This window comes from Myxocyprinus asiaticus, chromosome 47 (assembly GCF_019703515.2).
Source record: "Myxocyprinus asiaticus isolate MX2 ecotype Aquarium Trade chromosome 47, UBuf_Myxa_2, whole genome shotgun sequence".
In the NCBI taxonomy this organism is placed as follows: domain Eukaryota; kingdom Metazoa; phylum Chordata; class Actinopteri; order Cypriniformes; family Catostomidae; genus Myxocyprinus; species Myxocyprinus asiaticus.
Window position 1 is genome coordinate 2,978,715 of NC_059390.1, and position 27,565 is coordinate 3,006,279.

At 40.7% G+C, this 27,565-nt stretch overlaps 1 protein-coding gene across 1 annotated transcript in view; it reads right to left on the reverse strand.

The window, feature by feature from the left end:
• Nucleotides 1–4,808: 4,808 nt before the first annotated feature.
• LOC127436515 (conserved oligomeric Golgi complex subunit 5-like) overlaps nucleotides 4,809–27,565 on the reverse strand; it is a 104,929-nt gene continuing 82,172 nt past the window's right edge. The window contains exons 15-22 of the mRNA XM_051690764.1: nucleotides 22,906–23,016; nucleotides 22,147–22,209; nucleotides 16,135–16,238; nucleotides 10,652–10,889; nucleotides 10,316–10,392; nucleotides 7,527–7,653; nucleotides 7,084–7,163; nucleotides 4,809–5,246 (exon numbers count right to left, since the gene is read on the reverse strand). Coding sequence (XP_051546724.1) covers nucleotides 5,135–5,246; nucleotides 7,084–7,163; nucleotides 7,527–7,653; nucleotides 10,316–10,392; nucleotides 10,652–10,889; nucleotides 16,135–16,238; nucleotides 22,147–22,209; nucleotides 22,906–23,016 — 912 coding nt within the window. The 3' untranslated portion in view covers nucleotides 4,809–5,134. The remainder of the gene's footprint in view (nucleotides 5,247–7,083; nucleotides 7,164–7,526; nucleotides 7,654–10,315; nucleotides 10,393–10,651; nucleotides 10,890–16,134; nucleotides 16,239–22,146; nucleotides 22,210–22,905; nucleotides 23,017–27,565) is intronic.

The window sequence follows — 27,565 nt, forward strand, 5'->3', positions numbered from 1 at the left end:
TGCTGAAAGTAGTTGAATTTGCATTAATTCTTCGCCAAAATCCGAAGGACTGATTTATATGTCCAAATACATTTAGGGGCCACTGTATGTCTTTGCTATGGGTTTTAATTATCAAAGCTGATGTAACACAGTGTTCCCTGGTGATAACGTAGAAGAGAGAGTGAGAGAGTTTGAGCTTTCAAAGACAGGCAGAGGAACTCAAGCCAGAACCAAATTTGAATATTAAGAGACTTTTTCACATCCTGCTTTTAGCAATACAGCTGAAAGCCTGTAATTTACCTTTAATCAGAGTGATCGCTCCCATCCCAACATTTACATATGCTCCTTTTTCTATAGGACCTCACAAAATGATCAAATGTTATTTCAAAACTATTTGATTGTGATAAACACAGTTCTTTTCTTGATCAGAGTATCTGCAAGAAGTGGTGGTGTAAATATATGCTCAAAGCATCGAATCTATCCTGTTTGATACGATTATTTTGGAACGATTCATAATTATCCTAAAAAAATGCTGAAAAAGATAAAAATTTTTTTACTAAATATTCTTAATTTACATGCACCAGACTTGAGCATTAGAGTCACAGATGCATTTAGGACCAAGGAGGTTTGGCTTATATGTGTGGTTACATATATAAACAGAATATGTTTTTACATGCATTATAAATATATGTTACATTAATTATAGATATCCGATATGAATAAAGGATAACATAATGTCTGATGCAACATAATGACTTAAAGCAAACACACACACAAACGTGGAATAAGCATAATAGATTTACATATCATGTAACGTTTACATTAATTGCACCAATAATTACGAATGAAATATATTGTGTGCAGGCACAGTAGAGTAGACTCTTAGTAGAGTGTAAAGATGGTTTTACATGGGATGTGGTAGCCGCAAGTTCCCTATTCATTTTGGCATAGGGAAAGAGGCTTTTTGCATTTGCCGCGTGTCATTGACCAATCACAGGTGTAGGGCTGTCAATTGTCAATTAGAACAATTCTAATTTTTACCTTAAATATTTTCAAAATTCAGATAATATTCGAATTTTAAAGTCAGCTAATTCTTAAACTGATATTATTTCCTTAGTCCACAAGAGGGCGCAATAAATACATAAACCATAAAGCGCCGTTATATTATTGCAAAGAACATTCCTGGCTGTTAAAAAGAGCATTTCATTTTCAATTAATGTGCATAAAATAAATAAATAAAAATTTTTAGTCAGTCCATATCCTCAAATGTCAAAAGTAAAATGGGGGGGTTGGTGACACGCTTCAACAGGCAGTCCACATGGTGTTATACTTGCACTGATTCCTACTACTCCAGACACACAAGCCTTATAATAACAGCGAAATACCACATTGTTTTTTATTCAGTACAGTCGTATGTAGAGTAGCAATATTCCCAGATAGCAGTGGTATTCGGCTGAACTTGGTGGTGAAGCGGCTCAGACTATGAGCACAGGCCAGGGGCTGTTCAAACAGACGAAACACATCAGACTGGAACCAAACACGAGGATCTCGAGAGACACATTTCCAAGTTGAACATCTTTCCTGACAGCATTTAAACCACTCATTGCTTAATCTGAGAAATGCTTATAAGAGAGCAAGATGCAACGGCTTAGCACCTCCACCTACTGTAAGGGGCTGTTCACCGAAAGCGTCTCTAGCCAACAGACCTTTAGCTAACTACTTGGTTCCCATCATAACTGTCTGAAATCGCTCCCTATTCCCTATATTCTATGGCATTCACTATAAAGAGGATGAATGAAGTGAGTACTTTCGTTCACAGCCACATGTCTGCCCACCAATTATATTAATTTAAGCTGAATTCTATATAACTGATTAATGGAAAAATAACATTTTATGGAGATATAAAAGCAATATAAACATAATGCATCATAACTGGAGAAGAAAGCAACAACAATTAACTTAGTTTGGTCACACGGGTGCAAACAGATATGAATAATGACACAGAAAGTTGAACTCGGCAGCATCCATACATTAACCTGCTTAGGGCCCCAGCACACACACTCACAGAGAAGTTCTTCTTCATTCTTCGCTCAGAGCCAAAAAGAAATTCGAAACAGCTGAGCAATGACATACTGTTTGCACACGCTATCCGTGGCCATAATATGCGCTGATTATACTCTGTTATTGTAATTTTTGATGACACTGATACTACTGCAAAGATGGGTGTATAAAAGAGTGTTAATGGGTAGGATACAGACAGTAATGATGAAAGGCATATCTCGCTATGGGCAGATGTGTGAATGGCTTTCTGCTGTAGATGGCACATGAGTGAATGGGCACTTAAGGGTATTTGAGTAGATTTGATTCCTTTTCTAGACTAATTAAAGAAAAAAGGTTGCATGACATGGTCTTTGAAAATGTCTCTACATGACCAATTGTACAGACATAGGTAGATTTGCTCCAGCTAGCTAATAACACTACACGTCAGTGTGTTCATGCTGACTGATCTTAAAGGGATAGTTCACCAAAAAATGAAAATTCTCTCATCATTTACTCACCCTTATGCCATCCCAGAAGTGTGTGACTTTCTTTCTTCAGGAGAACACAAATGAAAATGTTTAGAAGAACTTACAATGCAAATGAAAGGGTGCCACAATTTTGAAGCTCCAAAAATCACACAAGTCAGCATAAAAGTAGTCCATATGACTCCAGTGGTTGATTCAATGTCTCCAGAAGCGATTTGATAGGCGTGGGTGAGAAACAGTTCAAGATTTAAGTCATAAATTCTCCTCCCTGCTCAGTCAGTCTCCACTTTAAAGCTGTTTCTCAATGTGCGTTCTTTGGTGTTCTTACGTTCTCGTGGACTTGTTCTACGTCATCATCCACTGCCAAAGATCGATTCCAATCCTCAAGAACGCAAGTACCGAGAACGCAGGAAATTACCCGGATGTGTCCTTGAGATCGAGGATGCATCGGATGGTGACTTGTGGGCAAGAACTCGCTACTACGGTGGCAGACGAAGGACTGTTATCGTTTTGTTTAGTTTTTGCTCAAGAGTTGCCCGCTGTAAGCTCGCAAAATCTGATGGCTCGTGAGAGTTGTTATACTCAGTCAACATTTTTTTGGGGCATCATTTTAATACAGTAATACAGTAATAAACATGGAGAAAATGAGTGTTTACAGACTTTATTCTTTTAACGCGTCACTAGTCCTGCAAAATCTCACTGGTGTGATAATGCCAGCAGTTCTCACACTGGACTCAAATATGCTGTGACGGTTAATTGTGCAACAGGAAGATCGCACTGCGAGTGTGCATCTCAAAGCTCGCAATAGATGCGTTCTATGTCCTCCTATCCTTCCAGGTTCATTCTTCCAAGGTAGCTTGGAAAGACTGTTCTTCATAAAAACACAAGTCCGTTCTCTGCGTTCTTAGAATTGAGAAACACCCTAACTTTCACTTACACATTCTTCTTGTGCAGGGAGAAGAATTTCTAGCAAAAATGTACTTAAACATTTTTGAATTTTTCCCCTTTTTCTCCCAATTTGGAATGCCCAATTCCCAATGTGCTTTTAAGTCCTCATGGTCACGTAGTGATTCGCCTCAGTCCGGGTGGCGGAGGACGAATCCCAGTTGCCTCAGCGTCTGAGATCATCAACCCGCGCATCTTATCACGTGGCTTGTTGAGCGCGTTGCCACGGAGACATAGCACGTGTGGAGGCTTCACGCCAACCACCGCGACATCCACGCTCAATTCACCACGTGCCCCACTGAGAAGGAACCACATTATAGCGATCATGAGGAGGTTACCCCATGTGACTCTACCCTCCCTAGCAACCGGGCCAGTTTGGTTGCTTAGGAGACCTGGCTGGAGTCACTCAGCACACCCTGGGATTCAAACTAGCGAACTAGCAAACTATAGGGGTGGTAGCCAGCGTCTTTACCACTGAGCTACCCAGGCCCCCTACCTATCATATCACTTTAGAAAATATGGATTTAACCACTAGAGTCCTATGGAGTACCTCTATGCTGCCTTTATGTGATATTTGGAGTGTAAAAATGTTGGCACCCATTGTATGAACCTTCAGAGCTGAAGTATTGATCTAAAAATCTTAATTTATGTTGTGCAGAAGAAAGAAAGTTATACACATCTGGGATGGTATGAGGGCAAGTAAATTATGAGAGAATTTAAAGTTTTGGGTGAACTTTCCCTTTAAACTGACTAAACTGAAATTAGTTGTCACCTCAAAGTAGGAGGAGTTCCAGGTCACACCTACCGATGATGTGGACCAATGGCAGTAAGTAGGTGTTTAGCAGCTGGTATGAAGTTTTCCTGCAAGTTCGACCTTGCAAGCTGTTATGAACCACCGAAACAAATGCAAAACACATTTTTACGCTATATTAAGTGTCCAAATACTGTTTATCTTCATTGTCAACAGTATATCTATTGTTTTATGATTTTAAACTTAACTAAAATCTTATCGTGAAATGTTTTGCTTGCAAAGTGTGCTTGTGCCATCTTTCTAAAGTAAAAGCCACTTGGTTTGATATTTTGTTATCTAATATCATTAACACATTTCAAACATAAGTCTGGCTTAAGTGTCCAAATACTTTATAGGGCAAATGTACATAGGTGGTGTTGCTGGTTGGTTACACATTTTGAACCAAATATGGAAACTGGAAAAAATAAGTGAATCAGTCATTTGGGGTTGACCAATTTGTTTTTCAATAGTTGTGTCGATTGCATTTGGTCCCTCCCAATCCTGAATATGTGTTTACATTACTTGGCAGTCTTTGTGGGCATTTACACAGAGGACAGATCAAACAGATATGAACTTGTGAAAGTCTCTTTTATTAACAAAACTCATTTCATAATTCAGAGTTGTAATGAAGCCATACAACATTCTTTAATCAGCATTTACACCTTTAACTAATGTGTTGAGTAATTAATTTCATTCTGCATTGCAACACAAAACTTAGGAATCCTATTTAAAGCCTTACTAGTGCCAGTAACAACCCATGAAACAAACCCATTTGACTTTGACAAGCAGCCATAATAACAGATAATTATTATATGTTGGTAATGATGAGTGTTTATAGTCATGATCAATCATCTCTCCATCACTCTGCAGTTATGGTGCGATGAGGCTATCAGTCCTATGATGCGCATGTGGCCTTCTGTAACAGCTGAATCATGATGGGATACACAGGCGCAAACTCCTTCCCCTGTCTGGCTCGCACAGACTGCACGTATGCCTCCAACGCACCCCTACAACAAAGGCAAGATGCACACATTTGAGTAGAGCTTTCGCTGAAAACACAAGCAGCTGTAGTCTCTCCAGATCACCATTAGAGGGTACTGATGTTGCACTGAGAAATGCAATTCAGGTCTGAACAGCAAGATGTGCAGACCCCAGCTATGCATGGTGCATTTCAGGTTTTACAGACCTTTTGACCAAGTCGTTGGTGACTATTGGTCATTTTATAGGGATTGCACTCATAAAAAAGCAATGTCTTGCAAATGAAACAAACAACAAACTAAACCAGTAAAAAGTTAAAGCAAAAGACCATTAGTGGGTAAATCTCAAGAAAGGGGCAGTCATTGACATTGAAAATAGACACATAAAGTGTTGGGTCTTAACCAGTGTCATGATCGTCAGACAGATCATTTTAAGGGGCTGGAGTTCAGCTGGAGCACCATCCTTTCAGGAGTGGTGTTCGGAGATGGGAAGGGTGGCGGCCTTTGAGGAGGGGTCGTTTAGAAGAATGGGGAAATACAACAGGTTCGTGGAGAAATGGGGAGGGTATGTATAATTTATGGATGGGTGATTATTATTATTTTTTTTAATTTTATTTATATTTTTGTGTCCACAGGATGTTGTTGGTGGCCAGGGTGGGGTTGGGGATTGGGAGGGGTAATAGTGGGGGTTAAGACTGATTCTGTGTATATATGTTTTGTTTTTCTATGTTCATTTATGAGAATCAATAAAAATGGTTAATCTGAAAAATAAAAGAAAAACTATTCTATTAAGTTTGACAACCAGAATGCAGGACTTTTTTGTCTTCATTCAGACGAACATCTTTGTTGTTATATGATTTGCAACTTAAACTTCTTTTTGTGAAATATTTTGCTTTTCAGGCATTTTTAAGTGTGGCTTAAGTGTCCAAATACTCTTTTGGGGCCACTGTATGTCTCAATGTCTCTGTAAAAATAAAAGGAGCTAACACTCCTATTTTAGAAAAAAATAAAAATAAATTACGGGTCATATTTCACCCCAAAAAGGAAGAAACAAGAGATTGTATATTTCATAAAGAAAAATGAAGCCTAGTTTAGGACCATTGAGATTTTGTTTGCATTGTGACATTATTTTCATGACAATTAAGCACATTTGCCCCCAAATGCCCCCCAAACTCATATTCATTACATTAATGTGGAAAAAAGAAAAAGAAAAACAGTTTATTAGTCAGTTTACTAGAAGTATTTTATTACAGAGTTTCACCATAGAAAATATGGACACATGCTATATGGACACATGCGCTTTATTGTCAGGAATAGGCTTCATTTTCTTTATGCAAAATATAATTTACTACTTTTTTTTTTCCAATTTGGAATGCCCAATGTGCTCTAAGTCCTCGTCGTGGCGTAGTGACTCGTCTCAATCCGGGTGGCGGAGGACGAATCTCAGTTGCCTCCGCGTCTGAGACCGTCAATCCGCGCATCTTATCATGTGGCTTGTTGAGCGCGTTACCACGGAGACATAGCACATCCCCCCACAACTCGCCACGCACCCCACCGAGAGCGAGAACCACACATTATAGCGACCACGAGGAGGTTACCCCATGTGACTCTACCCTCCCTAGCAACCGGGCCAATTTGGTTGCTTAGGAGACCTGGATGGAGTCACTCAGCACGCCCTGGATTCGAACTCGTGACTCCAGGGGTGGTAGTCAGCGTCAGTACTCGCTGAGCTACCCAGGCGCCCCATAATTTACTTCTTTTGATTTGTGGGTCAAATGTGACATGTTTTCATCAGATTCCCCCTTTTATTCCACTCGAGGGTGAACGCTGGTGTTTTCAAGCTGCAGTTTTGAACCATGAATCTTACCTAATAAGTGTGAGACGGTCCTTCTCAGATGGGTGGTCATCCAACCACTGAGAATAACGTGAGATTGACCACTCCGCTCTCTGTGTTTACAAGAGAAAGCCGTATTAGTGTGCTGCATAAAAGCTCGACAAATCCACCCATGCTGAAGCTATTTTAGGGAAGCCTCATTTCACAAATATGTCCCAAAATATCTTTTCCTGTCCGAGTGCTCACAATGAAATGTGTCATTTAGTAGATGCTTTCATCTAAAGCTGCTTACAGTAGGTCAATCATAGAGACAGTTGGGATGGGGCAACTTGAGGTGAACTGCCCCGCTCAAGGGCATAATAAACTGGATGTGACCTCAAAACCTCCTGCTTGCTAACACCTGAATCTAAAACATCAATCCCGGAGGCTCTTTAACCGATCGCTCTGCATTAGCGTGTGTGTGTGTGTGTGAGTACCTGGTGTGGTGATTTGAGTTCAGCCGGGGCGCGAGTGAACAGGAAATGCAATATGGTGCTGTATGGAATCAGATCTCCCAGCGCCTGACTGCTAGCAATGTGCTCACTCGTTTGGAACAGCAACGGCCTGAAACACAGACAGAATAACATTCGTATTCTATTAACAGGAAATCATAATTCAGAGTGTAATTTAAAGCCTGAATGAATGCCTTGAACATTGAACAGCAGTTCATGGAATATACTACACTACCAGTCTAGAGTTTGGACAAACTTGAACTAACAAGCGTTTTGTTCTAAAGGCTTATGCTTAAATGCTTGAAATTAGTTTTGTAGACAAACAATGTATATTCTGCCTACGTATTTGTGTCATCCACAAATTTCCATACACATACACTCATTCAGTAAAATACAGTTGTGGTAGTGGGTAACCAGCGCCCACTCATGAGAAATTCAGGCATGGCAGCCGCTCCCTGAGCTGGCATAGATGGCAGGGGTTTAATTTGATTAGCCGTCCTGTGAGATCTCACTAGTGTTTATTACACTGCCTGGAGGAAGTACAGAGAATGCAGACCGTCTGAATCAGACCTTTCTATAAACTTGAATGTTAAAGGGGTCATATCATGAAGTAAAATAATCTTTCAGTAACTTTCAGAATTCAAAAATATCTATTTATTAATGCATCGAGCTGCAAAACGAGCTCATTCCTAAATGGTTGAATTTTGGATGTCAGAATGGGACATGATTTTATACATCATGGAAAGGATTGGATGGTGAAAAGTGTCTCTATAGCTGCTTTTCCACCATTGGGTGAGACAGTTGCCATTGCAAAACCGCACCATTACGATCCGGGCCAGTTGGCGTGGTTACAGTTTCTTTTTCCACTGTTGTGTGTTGAAATCAGGAGAATGTCCATAACGGATAGGTCTTTGGCGACGGCGTAAGAGGAAAACATTGGAGCGAGTGCGCTATTAAGGATGATCTCATGTTTCAGTTTTTAGGACTGCTTTTTTTCCCTGGTTTTACTATGTTAATACACAGAAAAGACACGGCCCATATCGCATAATGGAAATCAAAGAGAAAAAAGCGAGAGGTTTATCATCATGAGGGCTCGTGTATGCCACCGGACACGAACATGCAGAAAGGTAAAAGTTCCCAGACTAGCTAAAAAGGATATTTATTGACAAAACATTTGATAAGTATTACATGAAAATAGTATATGAGAATATATTAATATATTTTGAGTTTTAATGTGCTAGTAATCTACTTCCTTGACGAAAAAGGCGTGTAGAAAAATAAATGTAGGCTACAATACTAGTTAAACCATCATCATAAAATCATGGACTAAACAGAGACTATTTTTCATTAACTTCACCCAAATATTAGCAAACTTGGCAAGCTAGAAACAACTAATAGTGCTATAAGTTACCTTGCTGTAAAGAAAGTCGGCACATACTAAAGCCATTCCACCAGCACAGTTGAGTACAGTTAGCTAACCGTGCTAAGTATTTGGGTCCAAGAACGGTTTATGATCGTGCCGTGCCGAACTGTGCTCAAGTGGAAATGCTACCGTGCTCAGAACCGTTCAGCCGGATGGTGGAAAAGCGGCTTATGAAAGGTGGTTGAAAAATAAAAGGGCTTGGTGACGTCAGCCGATCAGGATAGTTGTTTCAAAGGTAGAGCAAGTTTATGAAGTAGACACATGCTGTTATTTGGTAATACAGAATATCGTGATAATTGACATGCATGGTTATGTCATCGTGGACACTTCAAAATAAAAATTCGAAAACGATGACGTAGATGTAGTGGCCACTTAATTTAATACTTATTTTTAAATATTTAACTCAACCTTTTTATTTAAAATACCAATTTGGTGTTTAACAAAAAGCAATTAAACTACAAAGTCACCCCTGGAGTCGTGAGTTTGAATCCAGGGTGTGCTGAGTGACTCCAGTCAGGTCTCCTAAGCAACCAAATTGGCCCGGTTGCTAGGGAGGGTAGAGTCCCATGGGGTGACCTCCTCGTGGTCGCGATTAGTGGTTCTTGCTCTCGGTGGGGTGCGTGGTGAGTTGTGCGTGGATGCTGTGGAGAATAGCGTGAAGCCTCCACACGTGCTACGTTTCCGCGGTAACGCGCACAACAAGCCCCGTGATAAGATGCGTGGACTGACGGTCTCAGACGCGGAGACAACTGAGATTCGTCCTCCACCACCCGGATTGAGTAGAGTCACTATGCCACCACGAGGACTTAGAGCGCATTGGGAATTGGGCATTCCGAATTGGGGAGAAATGGTTGTTTAACAGCACCATGATAATACCACATACTACAATAAAAGCTTTAGCAATTATCACAATATGAATTTTTTTTTACCGGCACGTTCCTGTTACATGCACTGATGAATCATGCACAATAAGACCAGGAACATCTACCTATCATAAGTGAGCTTAAACGCAAAAACAAAAGAGCAAGGGAAGGTGAAGATTAGAGTATTATCCAGACAGAATATTTGACACTGACTGCTCCCCAGCTAATCAGACGAACATCTCAGTTAATAACCTTCCTTTCATTCTCGTCTCGCCTCTCTTGCCGTTAATTAGCAGTAATTTTCAGTGGGAACACTCCAGGTGACCTCTTTGTCTCAGAGGGTAGAGGACGAGAACAAAAGGAGAACAAATCAAGAGGGTTTGTGTGAGAAATAGACACACAAACCCGATAACGTGAATTCAGGAGATGTATGCAGTCACCCTGGGACAGGAAATCACCTGCCATCATCCAGACTGTAAAATACTCACCTGAAAGATCGCAGCAGACGGTATGCCTTCCCCAGATCTGACACCCGTCTGCAGAGAGGAGCAACGGCCAACTCCATCTGAAACACAAACAACACGCTCATGTTAGTGCTGGACATGTCAACAGGCAGAAAGGCCGTTCTTTTGGCCACAATCTAAGGAAGCATGGCAAAAATCCATCCAAGATGGCGAGAGAAGGGTCAAGTTGAGATTTCAAAGGGTTCTGGTCTTCTAACTGGATTTTAATTAAGAATAAACATCAACCCAAGCATGAAAAGATGACGAGGCATGGAGAAAGATGGGTACTGTACATAAGGAGTAAGCCAGAAAATAGCCGACCTGAGCGAAGTCAGCCGCCAACCTCATCTTCCCTCCTTCCCCGAGCGGGCGCAAGAGGCTGGCGTGGCGGATGAAGAGGGCGATGGCACGCTGGGCGATGTTCTCTGTGCTGTCGTACAGGAAGTCCAGACACTGCAGCGGGCGGAAGTAGTCATTCATGACACGGGCGATGAATCCCTGCAGCTCGCGCATGTACAGAGAGCATGGCACGTCTGGACGGCCGCCCGCCGGGAGAGGACTATACACACACACAGAGGGAAACAGTAGTGTACTGAAATGTTTTAATGTGAGAGTGGACCACCGCTACAAGCATCATCGATTTCCTTTGTCACATAATCAATATCATAGATGTGTGGAACTGCAGAAATACACACACAACGTGAGAGAAACGGAAGGCCGTGCTGATGCCTTATTAGAAAGTGACAGTTTTCCAGACGTCTTTTATCACACACAAAGTGAAAAACAAGTCATATTTCGCCTCAAAATCAAGAAAGCAATTGGGAATTATATTTAGCCAGAAGAAAATAAAGCCTAATTTTAGAACTGCTAATATTTGTAGCATTGTGACATTATTTTCATGTCACTAAAGTACATTTCCCCGCACATTGCTGTAACACTGTGTCCTAACAGAGACTATTTAGCCTGAGATGGAGCACTTGTAGTAAAGTCTTGCCTTACAGGTAAAAGAGCCAATCACCTTTCAGATCCAAACAATACCTGTTGGTCAACTCGAGAACGTGCATGCACATTAGCTGTACCAACCTGAAAAATAGCTTTTTTTTTTTTGGTGTGTGATCTGAGCTAAAGAAGCACAATTTATGATACCATTGTTGTCAGATTTTACTGCTGATTTGAAATATGTTCTTTGATCGTAATCTTGACCAACCATTTTGGAGATTTCGGCCTTTCCCCTTTCAAGTAGATAAGAGCTGTACATTTATGCAGATTGTATTCATAGAAAATAGCTGCCCGGTAGAGTTTCAAAGATGGCTGCCGAGTGGACTGACGTGTCTTGAAAAGGACTTTCGTCCTAATCAGACGCAATACGAATATGTTTCCAGCGGCAAGCAATTTGTCCGAGAGCTGATTCTTATTCAGAGCCAACTCCATTCTTTAAAATACTGGAACCAATGATTTGTTACATAGTATCTGTTCCGTAGAAATCCTAAATGATCATTTAGCAACATGCTACTTGGGGCATTTAATGCATTGTGGGTTGAATTTGTAATTTCCCCAAATTTCGTATTTCGTTCAAATTACGAGAGGTTTATTTATGGAATCGTTAGGGAACCAGAATCATTGAGAGGAATCGGAACCAAACTGGTTAAATTCCTTAAGATTCCGATCCCTAGTACACTACATGCTGAACTGCTACGTGACACAATCGCAGCCAATCAGAATATACTTAATGTTGAAATGTACAGTGACGTGGGCCAATGAGATTTCACAAAGGGCGGGACTATCCTGCAGAGCACAAATGGAAACCAAGCGACCAACTAAATGTCTTGTTGCTTGTTACGTCTGGTTAGGACAAAAACATTGTTTGGACAATCATTTTAAGGAAGAGGCTTCATGTGACCCAATTTTAGCCCTTCTCCAAAGGAGGAAAAACTCCCCAAAGTCTTCGTCTGAGCAGCTGCTGTTGACAGGGTGGATACGGGAGCATTTATGGACAAAAGTGTTTATTTCTCAGCTGTCTTCCCTCAGGAGTGCCCAACAGAAGGGACAGAAATAAAACAAGTCCACCAAGCTTGACTCAGAGCCTGAGGACACCATCGGTCCTGAGGGGACGAGAGACGTGGACAATAGAAGCTGTGCTGAATCACTGGGGTGACTGTTTAAATATTATCAAACGCTGGCACAGCCCTTCCTGTCCTATTCACTAGACAACCCCGACCACCGAAAAATGGAGAAAGAAAATAGAGAAAACAAGACTAGAATGAAGGACAGGGTCTACTGGGAAATGTGTCCTTTATAGTTGTCAGACACACACACTCCATGTTGGCAGTCTGATATAATTGCAGTATAAGCCCATGGCATCACAAATTAATTTGTTCAGCACGAAGAGGCAAACAAAACGGTTTATAACATGTTTTGTAGTTTAATAGAAAAAAAAATGCATTTAATAACAAACATGCAACTGGCAAGATTGGTCAGTGTAAATATAAAGAGACTACCTGTGGGCTGTTTCTCTGAAAACTGAACACCAAGGAACAAAATGAATTGAGCAGCTAGTGTTGCATGGTAAACTCAAAATACTGGCAGTGCCACAGTATTTTCTAACCGTTAGGACAGGGGTATGTTATGCCCTATGGGCGTTTTGCGGGTGATTTACTAAGAAAAATCACGCAAATAACTACACGTGCAAATATGTTGCGTGTGGTACTTGCACCAAATGCAATTACAGTACAGCTCTCAATATTTACATGTTTATATATAGGATTGTATGATATCATCGTAAAATCCCTGCTATTTAACAAGTGTAAGAGTAGTTCATAAGATGCACATGGCACTCTTCACTTGAAATGTTCATAATTCACAAAGAAAATACAATATTAAGTACGTTAAGCCATCGCACCCCTGATGTATACTTAAATGAAATCTGAATTTCAAATCGCTATATTGACCATAGCAAAGTTAGCTGCGCACGAAAGAGACACGGGAAGCTACACGGTACAGAACTTACGCTCCATGCTCGTTTCGCGGGATCAAGACGAAACCTGTTCGGCGTACAGGTGCATATCCGCCACTTAAAGTATTTTGCAATATTTCTGCAATTAAAAACAATGTTTAAAACATTAAATTACTACATAATTTGGGCATAAATTGTTAGTAGGCTTATGATGTGTTCTGTTATGATATCGAGTTTTAAAATAATCGAATAAAACAGATTTTTCATGAGTATAAATGTATTTTCACATTAATGTGTGTCAATAAAGTGTGCTCTAAGTATTATATGTTCTCAAAGTCTCCTTTTTGTCACAATGACAGCATGATGCACAGTGCAAATCAGATTAATACTTACCTTTCATTTGTATTAATTTGTTCTCTTAGTTTACAATTCTGAAATTACTTTCAGTCTTGATAAATCACTTTGCGGGTGCAATTTGATACATTTGCAGCTACACCGCCCTTTACTATATGCATTTGGAGGCACGCCTCTAAATTGAATATTAATTTCAGGGAAACCTGCAAAAATAGCCAAGCCGTGCTATTATGCACATCTGAAAAGACTATGTTAGTTGATCAGCTCTGACCTTTTTTTGGCGTGCTATCAAGTTTGCACATGTTTTTCTACATGCAAACTTATGGTAAATCTGGGCCTGTGTGTATTAGCTACTGTTTGTTTAACTTCTATTATTTGCTTCGGCAAAAAAAAAAAAATTACGTCTGCAATAAGTCTGCGGAATTTTTGCCTGTTTTGCTGTCCGCCAGGCAAACATCCTAAGTCTGATTGCTTAGACAGTAATAGCATACATCTCCTTAAGAAGCCAAATAATTTGAGGTATAATTAATGTCCGTGATAGGGGGCCTGGGTAGCTCAGTGGTAAAGACACTGGCTACCACCCCTGCAGTTCGCTAGTTCGAATCCCAGGGCGTGCTGAGTGACTCCAGCCAGGTCTCCTAAGCAACCAAATTGGCCCGGTTGCTAGGGAGGTTAGAGTCACATGGGGTAACCTCCTCGTGGTCGCTATAATGTGGTTCTCGCTCTCGGTGGGGCGTGTGGTGAGTTGTGCGTGGATGCCGCGGTGGATGGCGTGAAGCCTCCACACGCACTATGTCTCCGCGGTAACGCGCTCAACAAGCCACGTGATAAGATGCGCGGGTTGACGGTCTCAGACACGGAGGCAACTGAGATTCGTCCTCCACCACCCGGATTGAGGCGAGTCACTACGCCACCACAAGGACTTAGAGCGCATTGGGAATTGGGCATTCCAAATTGGGGAGAAAAGGGGAGCAAAAAAAAACTACTTTTATGTCCCTGATACATACGTTACAGGGCGAGTTACACACCAAAATTTAATCCAACAATCTGTAACCCTCTGTATATGAGCAATATTCTTTAATGCGCCTCCAAAATTGTTGCATTTATTATATAAACTGTAAATAGTAGGGATGCAATGATTCACAGTTTTTTCCTAAGCATTGATTGCTTATCCTGCCGATCTATATGCATCGATCTTGAAATATGATTTTTGAATCGAGAATCGTTAGTGTTGGTCAATCAATTTAAAATGCTAAAAATCGAATGAGTGGTGATTCTAAAAAAAATAAAAAATAAAAATAAAAAAGTGTACAATATTTAAAAATATTTATATATTTAAGTTGTTACATGTGCGATTTAATGGAGAAAGGTGCGGCGTCATTCTCTAGCGCTTCTCAGAATGCGCACCCTCATAGCTTTAATTAATAAATTAAAAAAAAAATGTTTTTATAAATCAAATCTTTTTAAAAATCATGGTATTTTTGTAGTGAAATTTTATAGTTTTCAAGCTGCTTTTGGTGCAATAAACATTCTTAAGTATTTTGTCTTTTTCTTGCATAGGACACATTAGGGGGAGTATTTAAAGAATCCTATAAATGCATTTAAAAAAATGCATAATTGAATCATTAATAAAATGAATCGAATTTCATTGTGAATCTAATTAAAAACCTATGAATCGTGAATCAAATTGATTCGCTTTCAACCCAAAGATTCACACCCCTACGGAATACCCATCAAACCATTCCTGCTATAAGAAACAAACATGTATATGGTAAGATAACAACACTAAACAGCGCTTACAATCACAAATGTCACGTTAATGTTTGTGAAAAAGCCCATGAGGGGAGAACACACACTCTCTTTGTAGACACATAGACCTAAACTTCCGCATACATGCATGCCGCTATACATGACCGTCAGAAAATAGACGTAGCACCAGTGGACATACGAGTGACTCTATCATGAGTTAGTCAGACGATCTACTTGTGTATGAAGATAATGTAAAAAAATACATATAGGCCTATATACTGATGGAGTTGGATCAAGATGAGAGGCCGGTCTAAGCGTGTTTATGATCGGAATAGAATTTTACCCAACTTTGCATTCTCTTATGTAGTACACAGTAGGTTTATTGTACACAGTATGCACATTTTCTGAATACATTTGATAAAATTTGCATGATATCAACTTTAAATGAACAATCAATATCAACTGTGGTTTGTAACATCTCCTTTTTGACTCCATATTTGATAGGACTGCCAAAAGTTTAAACATTATTGCACAAAAAATTGGATAAAAGAATTAATTTTATTTTCAGCATAGATATGCAGACACCACTTGATGATTTGAACATACGGAGGACATGTGACAACAATGTGGCGTACTACTCTTTAAAATGTTTATCATTGCATACTGCAATGTGTATACTGCACATTATGCATTAAGCTGTACACTAGTATTCAGTTTCGACCATAGCTTATGTATGTTGTTTGCTTACCCAGAGAAATCCTCCTGGTGCATGGTAATGAGTATGGCTTCAACAGAGTCGGTGACAGAACTGAGCAGAGGCTGAACGGCACTACTCATCAGTGCCAGGACTGACTGCAAGAGACAAACACAATACAAGATAAACAGAGAATGGTCAAAAACAACACAGACTAAAGCAATAGAGTACAACAGTCCCCATCTACTTTTTCAGTCGTCTTGGTTCCGAAAGTAATTGGCCCATTAATGTTTTCCCTAGGGATTTCATAAAGTACTTTATAAAAGAGTTCTGAGCCATGAACCAAACCAACCAGCTCTGAGGTGATTAACAAGATTGCAAACTTTGACTTGACAAAGTATTTGGATATTGGACAAAAACAAAAAAAAAACTAAGACACAAAACTGTGTACTTAATGTCTTTAATGAGGGAATGAGCGACAGTTCCACAAAGCATTGCAAATGACGTTACTGAATTAAACACAACAGAAAGATATAAACTATTCCTTTAAAGGTGTTTTTTATAAGTTTAGAAAGAATACATTTTAAGTTAACTGCAAATTATTCAGATATACAGTAATATGTAAGTAGAGTAACTAGAGCGTAGAATGAATCCATTGCGTCATTCACAGTGCGTCACGGGAATGTCCAGTCGCCGCACAACTCTATTGGCCACGATGGGAGAAAGGTGCCTCAAGTTGTTCCTGGCAGGCTACTCAGCCATACAGGCTCCATACGGTTAGGTTTAGGGATGGGGGCGAGATTAGGGCATCTGCTACCTGCCAGGAACAAACCCTGGTACTTCTATACAGTGGGCTATTTTGGCGCGCCTTGTTTTCCACGATTCCTCAGGATCATGGGTAGTGTAGTTCTTCACCAGAAAGTCTACTATTGAATGTAAATTTTGTATGTTTATTTAAATTTATTTTTTTAATCCCCTTTTCTCCCAATTTGGAATCCCAATTCCCACTACCTGAGTAGGTCCTCGTGGTGGCGTGGTTACTCACCTCAATCCGGGTGGCGGAGGACAAGTCTCAGTTGCCTCCACTTCTGAGACCGTCAATCCATGCATCTTATCACGTGGCTCGTTGTGCATGACACCGCGGAGACTCACAGCATGTGGAGGCTCATGCTACTCTCCGCGATCCACGCACAACTTACCACACGCCCCATTGAGAGTGAGAACCACTAATCGCGACCACGAGGTGGTTACCCCATGTGACTCTACCCTCCCTAGCAACCGGGCCAATTTGGTTGCTTAGGAGGCCTGGCTGGAGTCACTCAGCATACCCTTGATTTGAACTCGCGACTCCATGGGTGGTAGTCAGTGTCAATACTCGCTGAGCTACCCTGGCCCTGAGTATAATTTTTTAAATATGAAGTTGAAATAATGTGGACTGATAGCTTCAACAGAAGCATATTCTATCGATTAACAACCTCGTAGCTCACGGTAGGTGTGTCTTTAAAGGTTTATAGGTTAAAATCGTTAAATGTCTATATACACAACTTGCCTGTGGTAAAATCATTAACAAATGTCTTTGAGTGGCTTACTTTTTTTTTTTACAACAAGTTTGAACATGGCAATCAGATTTTAGAGACTGAATTAGAACAGTCAGTCAGAAGTTACTGTAAGTTTGCGTAATAGAGTTCATGCTCTCTTGAAGGGCATTGGCTCTTTTATCATCATCTCCTTTCACGGTCGCATGGCGACTTCAGCTAATGCCTGCTCTCTCTTCCCTTGTGATTGGCTGACATTTGCTGATGGGACATCAGTCTGACCATCGCATGTGCTCGGCGCTCCCTCTCCGTGTCCTTGCCTCTTATCTGACTCTCCATCTCTGAGCAACATCAGTGGAAACCCATGGGAGCAAGCAGGGTCGGACATCGGCAAAACCCTCTGCAAGCAGGAGATAAAGAACGAATCTCCAGCGCTCATCTCTTGCTCCTAAACTCCTTCACAACAAAGTTAGTCACATCCTTGGTAGGCTCAACGTTTACCCACATTCCTTGCCCAATGTGGCAACTGGGTAGCAGTGGTGCACACGTCTGTTTACGTTTTGACATCACAAGCAGAGAATAACCCGATTATTTCAAGTCTCGCGTAAACGCGGTTTTCTTGTGTTCTTTTGAATAAGTAGATTTTTGGTAGTTATCAGTGTATTGGTGTGCATGTACATGCCCTACGTATGCATCAGACGTGCCTCTGTGAACTCACTGGTCACATGATTTTCAAAAAACACTTGCGTTTTTGCTCTACATATTTGCCGATTGTTCAAGATTGGTCAAATGAATTTTGCATGCGACTGTTGGGCGGTAGACCGCTGTGAAGTCCACATCTATCAGCCTTCGCCAATTGGTGCATTGAGGGCACAAGACAGTATGTCCACATCAAGTGACCTATTTTAAGCCAGGCCAGTGATACGAAGTATCCAATGGTGGAGGAGTGAACCGTCACAGTTCTCGGAGGATGCTGAGTGGTAAAGTGTGGTAGTATGTTTACAACTTGGACTATTTTTTTTGTGTTTACACTTAAACATCAGGGGTTAAAGTGTGTGTGCTTCGCTCTGTACAGCTGGCAGGTTTTGTTAAAAAGGGATGAAGGGGAACAGAATGAACAGTTTACTCATCTGATAGCCAATTTAACTCCAGGGAGAAAGAGAGCTGAATTCAGAGCAGCTCAATGTTTACCCAATTACTTTTCAAAACCACCTCCAGACTGTGTGTGTGTGTGTGTGTGTGTCTGCAGCATCTATATCAGACTTCTGTACCTCTGTTCAATGTCCCTTGCGCTTTCCTGTTAAACTCTGTCTCTCTATCACAAACAAAAACTAAAAACCTTGTGTTGTATATGGAGGATATTACCTGCTGCGACCTGACATTTACATAGGGACAAAATACATAAAAATAAATAAATAAATATTCAAACAAATCCTGAAATACATAATGTAACCCCCATCTGCTGTTGTTCGAACAAACAGATAGTCCCGTTTTGTGTAGAGATAGATGGGTCGCTCAAAACAAACAGGGAAATGTTCATAGTGTTCACAGTTTTCGAGAAAATTAAGCTAGGAATGGCTTACTTGTATTTGTCTTCGCATAACTGTAAGCTGGGATAGGAGAAAGTATTTTAATATAGAAAAAATTACATTCTTCAGCTTTAACCATGAGCTTTGTGTCTTTTCATTTTCAGGGTCATGGCTATCGGCAGATCACTCAACAACAGTGCAATTAATTTAATGACAGTTCATTCATTACAATAATCAATTTGATTTATTTAAATATTTATTCAATTATTTAATATTGAGTAATTTGGCCCTTCACAGATAATGAAACCAAAAACAAGTATTTAAAAAAAAAAACGAAGCTGGTTTGCTGTTCTTAGCTGCCCTCCCAGCCTGGTCTGGTTGGTGGTTTTAGTAGAGGGTTTTTTTTTTTTCTTTTTCACCCAATTTGGAATGCCCAATTCCCAATGCGCTCTTAAGTCCTCGAGGTCACGTAGTGATTCACCTCATTCCGGGTGGTGGAGGACGAATCCCAGCTGCCTCCGCGTCTGAGACAGTCAACCCGCGCATCTTATCACGTGGCTTGTTGAGCGCGTTGCCATGGAGATATAGCACGTGTGGAGGCTTCACGCCATCCACCGCGGCATCCACGCACAACTCACCACACGCCCCACCGAGAGCGAGAACCACATTATAGCGACCACGAGGAGGTTACCCCATGTGACTCTACCCTCCCTAGCAACCGGGCCAATTTGGTTGCTTAGGAGACCTGGCTGGAGTCACTCAGCATGCCCTGGGATTCAAACTAGCGAACTCCAGGGGTGGTAGTCAGCGCCTTTACCACTGAGCTACCCAGGCCCCCCTTAGTAGGGGTTTGGGCTGAACACCAGCTTGGCCAGGCTGGGAGTCCAGCTAGACCAGCTTAAACCAGCTAAGACCAGCAAACAATGTGTGATATGTGGTTGTATGTGTGCAGCTTTGAATGAGGCTCATTCAATCAGAATTTATATTTAGTACCGTCCATTTAATAATGTTCGTTTTACTGTTTTATGTCGGTTTTAAAACATGGATATTAAATGATTCATTATTTTGGTAGAATCTTTAGCAAAAACAACTGTTTCATGATATATACTGCTCCCCTGACCAGAGCATGTGAGTGGAGTGATCAGAATTTCACCGGAGTGCATTTCACAAGATTGCGCTCAGCCCCGCTCCGGCCGCTCTCGAGGCGCTCGACTTCCGCTCCTCCCAGAATGCGCTACATTCTCGTCTACAAATATCTGATGTTGGAGGCTATATTAGATCCAAGACTTTAAACGGAGTGGATTATCAGAGATGAGGCATTGATTAAACTCTGTAAATTTTGTGAGCTGCTGGTGACCAAGGCCAAATCCAACAACAGACCACAGTAAGGTGAGAGCGCAGAGGCAGTTCAAAACACAGATTAGTTTCCCGGACATACAGTACTGTGCAAAAGTCTTAGGCACATAAGATGTTTCACAAAAGCATTTGTCTTAAGATGGTTATTTATATCTTCAGCTTTAGTGTGTCAATAGGAAATATAAATGTTAGACTCCCAAACATTACTTTTGCAAATAGAACAGATTAGATTAGAATAGAAGAACAGGGAGCCCTGCAACAGATGTCATGGCCCCCACAAAGCCCCCCCACTGAGCATCGTGTCAGTCTGAGATTACATAAAGAGACAGAAGCAACTGAGACAGCCTAAATAAATAGAAGACCTCTGGTGAATTCTCCAAGAAGCTTGAAACATCCTATCTGCCAACAACCAAGAAAAACTGTGTCCAGGTGTACCTAGGAGAATTGGTGCTGTTTTAAAGGCAAAGGTGGTCACACCAAATATTGATTTAGCTTTTTTATGTTTACTAGACTTTGTATGACATTAAGTGATACATGTCATTATATTTGAAGACATCCTCACTATGCATCATTTTACACAAGTGCCTAAAACTTTTGCACAGTACTGTACGTCTTTAAAGTAATTATTACTGTGGACGTCTGTAACCTGTAACGTATAAATCGCAGAGACGTGAGTGTCGACTGCATTTACACACTGCTGTCATGCGTAACTGTGCTGATTAATTAAGCAGGGAATAATAAACATGCACATACTGTATCTGGAAATGGATTGGAATACCTGTCAAATTACAACAGAACTAGTGACATTAGCCAGCAAGTAATCCGACATTACACTCTTGAATTAAAAATACAGGCAATCCATTCACATTTAAGCAGAGTGAATGGTAGAAAATTGTTTTGAGTCCTGCGCTTCGCAATATATTTTTTTATATAGGGACAATTTTACCCATTCACTCTGCTCAAATCACAAAATTAGGTGCTTGTGTAGGCTACTTTTCAAATTTCCCAAATCAAAAGAAATCATGCTCGTTTCTTTCTTGTAAAAAAGCATGCATCAGTCCAAACGAAACAGTCAGCTTTAGGTGAAGTTGTGAAGCGTGTCTTATTCTGGTGTCTCATTTCACTTCAGACACATGGTGGACTTTAGAAACAACGATAGGTAAAGTGTTTACAGGCTGGACAATGCAGATTCACTGATTCACTAAATTCGCATTCGGGATTAGTATAACCAGGGTTTCTTTTTACTGGCTGTTTTAAAGGTAGAAAAAGCACAACGGCGTGCTGTTTCTCCCTTTATCTTTACCGGCATGGGAACGCGCAGCCCGTAGAGAACGAGGCTATTTTTTTAGCATACAAGGCATTTTTTGCGCCATGTTGTTTGCCTATATGACGAGTTTTTTGTACCTGATGCAAACAAAATATAATAATAATAAACAAGAATGTTAACAAAGAAATAATGTCTCATTTCTTTCTCATTTCATGCCGCTCCACTCCAAAATCGCTCTCGCTCATGAGCGTGGACTGATGACTTTTGAACTTGAGCGTTGGAGTTGAGCGATCACACGAGTGAATATTTGAGTGGCGCTACAATTCACATGCTCTGCCCCTGACATAAAATTACTCATACCATGATATTTGTCTTTTACCTCTAAAGATGCAGTGAGCGATTGTTCTGCGGCTGGAGGGAAGTTGCCCAACCCAGATATTACCTGAAAAAAATAAACAATTTAAAGTTAGCGTATTTAAACCATCATCAAACATCAAGAACACTTGAACGGCCATTTCTGTTCTCACTCACAGTACAGGCCCTAAAAAAAAAACTTTTCACCAAAAAAAACCTTGAGTTTGAATATTTAATCATAGACTAATCTCTTTTTATTACCATATGAATCACACAGGCACAGGGAAAGCATTGACTGGCATGTTTTTTTAATGGGGTGATCGGGAACTACATCAACCGGTGCTAAAAAAGCCAAATGATCGGCGATGAGTCTGCAGTTTCCCAAAATCTTCTCCTGAGGAAAACCCCTTTCCTTTTTGGAGCTTGAAAGCCCATTGTCACTGTAGGTTTTCATTTTTTGTAACAAGAGCAGCATGAAAATTGTCCAAAATTAATTGTTTTGTGTTCCAAGGATAAAAAGAAAGTCATACTGTAGAGGTTTGGAATGACATGGGGGTGAGTAAATAATGACAGAATTGTAAAATGTAGGTTGGCTATTCCTTTAATTTACAAAAGATGAAAATTAAGTGAGATTTCCCAATTTTTCATACTAAGATGGCCACGGCATGTACAGTACATTCAAAACTAATTGCTGTGCATCATTCTGGGATTATTATGTACAATTTTAGCCCACACCACACATTTTAAGAACTATAATGTCTTGAATGGGAGGTGGCATTCTTACTTTAGCGACGGCCTGTTGCAAGCGGTAAAGAGAGTTAACCACCGCGATATTCCTCCTCTGGCCCTCTGTCAGGGGCCCGATCACCTGACTGGCATCACCCTGCGTACACAGCTGAGAGAAAGGGAGAAAAAGAAGAGATTAAACAAGATTAAAGGGATAGTTCACCGCAAAATGACGGTACTTATACTCATGTTGTTCTAAACCGCAAAAAAGCCAGTGGACCAACATGAATGTGAGTCAAAAAAAAAAATCTGAATTTTCATCTCTTTAAGACTCAATGCGAAAGACTAGATTAAATAGTTGCAGGGTAAACATCAAAAGCGCGGCAACCACAGGCGGCCTCTAATTTCCTCAGATCTCCTGGTGTTCGTTTGAGGTCAGAGGCGCTGGGCTCAGTGGTGGCACAGCGGTCAGCGTGCTGGGACACGACCGTCGCCATGGAGCTCCGAACCAGAGGCAGCTGGCATTGTGGGCAGGAGGGTGAGCGACGGGGAGAGGAGAAATGGGGTGGATTTGACAAGCTCAGTGCCAAACCACAGGAATTAACGAGCAGAGAGTTGTCTCAGTCACGAGCCGACCGCAGCACACAAACACGTATTCATGCAGCACTGCTGCCTACTGACATAAACCAGCAACACTGCCGACAAAACAGACTAAACAACTCCAACTAAACTTGGTATTGTAAAGAAGTGGTACAGCTGGAGAAATAAAATTGGACATGTCAAGAGTATGTCTGGTCATTTCACCCAAAAATCAAAAGAAAGAAATAAGGAATTACAGTACAGTTTGCATTAAGAAAATTAAGCCTTCTTTAGGACCACTAAGATTTTTTGCATTGTGACCACTGTGCAGTGAGAACAGGCTCACCGAAACCGATTTCTGCTGAGGTAGACAGATGGTAGACCCACTGCAGCCTCAGCTTTATGTTCTTGGCTGACAGAAGTGGAACCCGACGTGGTCTTCTACTGTTGTAGCCCATCCGCCTCAACGTTCGACGTGTTGTGCATTCTGAGATGCTATTCTGCTCACTACAATTGTACAGAGCGGTTATCTGAGTTACTGTAGCCTTTCTGTCAGGTCGAACCAGTCAGACCATCAACAAGGCGTTTCCGTCCTTAGAACTGCAGCTCACTGGATGTTTTCTGTAGGGGTGCACCGATTGATCCACCACTGATCTTTTTTGCAGCATGCATACACCGTTACTCTAATGAATGAACACTTTCTCAGCCCTTGAAACATACAGTGTGGCCACTGGAGGGTGAGTTGTGGCAGTTCTAAGCATTCATGAATTTAAACTTTCAGACATGCTGAAATTTAGATGAATATGCCGGTTTGTTTTAAAACATGTGAAAGAATAACATGTATGGATATTAAGCTGCCCATTTTCTAGAGTCAATACGGTAGACTTACTGCACTGTGAGCACGCAGAGGATAAAGAGACCGCAAACAGGCATAAAAACGAATTAAACAACAAATAAACATGCAAATACAAATCTGAGTATAGGTGATGTTACATGAGTCGTGACAATCAGATGGTGTGTGGAGCGATATAGACTGTTTGAGCGATCATGAGTGCTGTTAGTTTTCTTCCCCTTCAACATGAACACTCTCAGTGTCAATCAAACATGCGGCTCTCCAGGTGCTCTCAATATCTCATCAGAGCATTATTTTGTGAGAATCCCAATTTAAATCAGACTGATGTTGTTCGCAATGCCACTAATAACAGATGTAACTGTTTAACCTTAAATAACGGCACCGCGTCTTCATGCATTTGCTTAATAATTAGTGATTTGTATTGCAACAAAATGCCAAAGGTGGTAAACAAATCATAAATACTAATGATTCCTCACAGGAGCAGTTTTGGAGCTAGTAATAACTGCAGAATATAACTTACAAAAGTGTGGCTAAGGGCACTTTTAAAAAAAAATCTGTATCGACTTCGGCCGATCTTAGTGTTAAAAAAAATTGGTGATCGGTATCGGCCTCAAATTTCCTGATTGGTGCACCACTAGTTTTTTGTTTTTGGCACCATTCGGAGTAAGCTCTAGAGACTGTTGTGCGTGAAAATCCCAGGAGATCAGCAGTTACAGTAATACTCAAACCAGCCCGTCTGGCACATCAATCATCCATGTGATTATCTAATCAGCCAATCGTGTGGCTGCAGTGCATAAAAACATGCAGATGTGGGTCAGGAGCTTCAGTTAATGTTCACATCAACCATCAGAATGAGGAAAAAATTAGATCTCAATGATTTTGACTGTGGCATGATTGTTGGTGCCAGATGGGCTGGTTTGAGTATTTCTGTAACTGCTGATCTCCTGGGAGTTTCACACACGACAGTCTCTAGAATTTACTCCGAATGAGGCCAGAAACAAAAAACATCCAGTGAGCGGCAGTTCTGTGGACGGAAACGCCTTGTTGATGAGAGAGGTCAACAGAGAATGGCCAGACTGGTTCGAACTGACAAAGTTTACAGTAACTCAGATAACCACTCTGTACAACTGTGGTGAGAAGAATATCATCTCAGAATGCTGTTCTGAGATGCGAGTTGGCGCTGTTTTGGCGGCACATGAGGGACCTACACAATATTAGGCAGGTGGTTTTAAAGTTGTGACTGATCGGTGTGTATATATACACACACTGTATATATATTGTGACATTATTTTAAAAATAATATATTATTTAAAATCTCAAATATGCATTATAATATTTATTGTACTGCCTTTTGTTAATTTTAATTTAAAATGTATTACATTACAGTATTTTTTTCTGTAATACTGCCTTCATGCTTTCAAATTACATGAATGAATGAAAGAATGTTACATTTATATAGCACTTTTCTGACACTACACTCAAAGCACTTTACACAGTGAACAGGGGACTCTCCTCAACCAGAGGAGAGAGAGTAGGGTTACAGAGCCAATTAGTGGATGGGAATTATTAGGAGGCCATGATTGAGAAGGGCCAATGGAGGGAATTTAGCCAGGGTGCCGGGGTTACACCCCTACTCTTTACGAGAAGTGCTCTAGGATTTTTAATGACCACAGAGAGTCAGGACCTCGGTCTCATTCGAAGGACGGTGCCTTTTTACAGTATAGTGTCCTCGTCACTATACTGGGGCATTAGGACCCACAGAGACCGCAGGGTGAGCACCCCCTGCTGGCCTCCCTAATACCTCTTCCAGCAGCAACCTTAGTTTTCCCCATGAGGTCTCCCATCCAGCTACTGACCAGGCTCAATCCTGCTTAGCATCAGTGGGCAACCGGTCTTGAGCTACAGGGTGATATGGCTGCTGTATAAGTGCTTTACAGTTAAATTACAGTATTTTTTGACTTCATTACTGATGAGAAATATATGAGAAATACAAAAACTCAACAAAATGTCGAAACGCATTATGATAATGATACTTTTTTGGGGTAATTGTGCTTATTATATGCCACAATGCAAAAAAGAAGTTTAAAGCCTGTGTACTCTTAAAAGTTGATAAAACCATCTTTTACCAGATTAAGCATTTAAAATGTACAGTTTTTCTCTTGCGTAAAAGCAGACCAAAAATATTCATAACTCATGTTGCACAACACAGATTATTGTCCAATCAATCGCTCTCTAGAATGAGAATGTCCCTCCCCATCCAACTTCAGCAAGTAGTAAATCCTGGATTATGGCTGTGATGTAATTAAAGCCTATTGGCTATGAAACCTGTCCTATGTCCTGTTTCAATAAGAAATACGGCAACATATGACGAAAAACTATGACTAAGTTCCAAATAACGAACTACTATATTACTCTTACTATTCCTGCTGTATCTATATACTTCAAAGTTAGCATGAGTTGTATGCCGTACATAGCATGTCCATGTCAAGTGATTTAACGGGGTCTTTAATGGTCCTAAAAACAGGCATCATAAAATATCTTATATTATAGATTTTGCCGTGAATGCACCGCTCTCTGCCTAAACAGTGCAGTACACTTGTTGCTAAAAAAAACATCACAATCAATGTACTCATAATAAGTATTATGAATGCCCATGCTGCAACAGACAACTTAAAAGAACACAAAACTGAAACTTGAAACTGTAAAAAAAAAAAACAAAAACATTCTGCAAGAGATCGCACCTCTTATCATAGGTGGTGGAGGGCCTGGGGAAATAAAATTGGGGGAGAATCACACACTGTCTGCGAGGAAAAGCTAGCTAGGATAGTGGCAGCAGGGGTGCCATGGCAACGGTCTAAAAATGGCAAGGCAACGGTTAATTAACGTTTCCAGTGTCAGGTATGGAAATAGCAAGCGAGGTGAAGTAATGCTTGCGATGCACAGTCGGCTTCGTAGTGGGCTGCTGTCAAACCTGATGGTTAAATAAAGCATTGCCTCTTGTGTATAACAGTAGTCGCCACCTACACAATACAGTAATAAAGTACTGTAAGATTAACTGTGCAGTGCGACCCGAGGCTTGCGGTAATCCTGCCTGACGACCTAAACATTCTCAACACTTTCTAATTCTTGGAGAACAGCATTATCTTCAAATAATTCCCCTACAGCTAAACCTGCTTCTTTGAAACAGTGGCTTGCTAAGCTAATATGGAAATGGGAGTTTTGTGGATTTTAGTTCATTTTATTTGCTTTGAAACCATCTATATACTAGTGTTCTACTAAAAGCAGA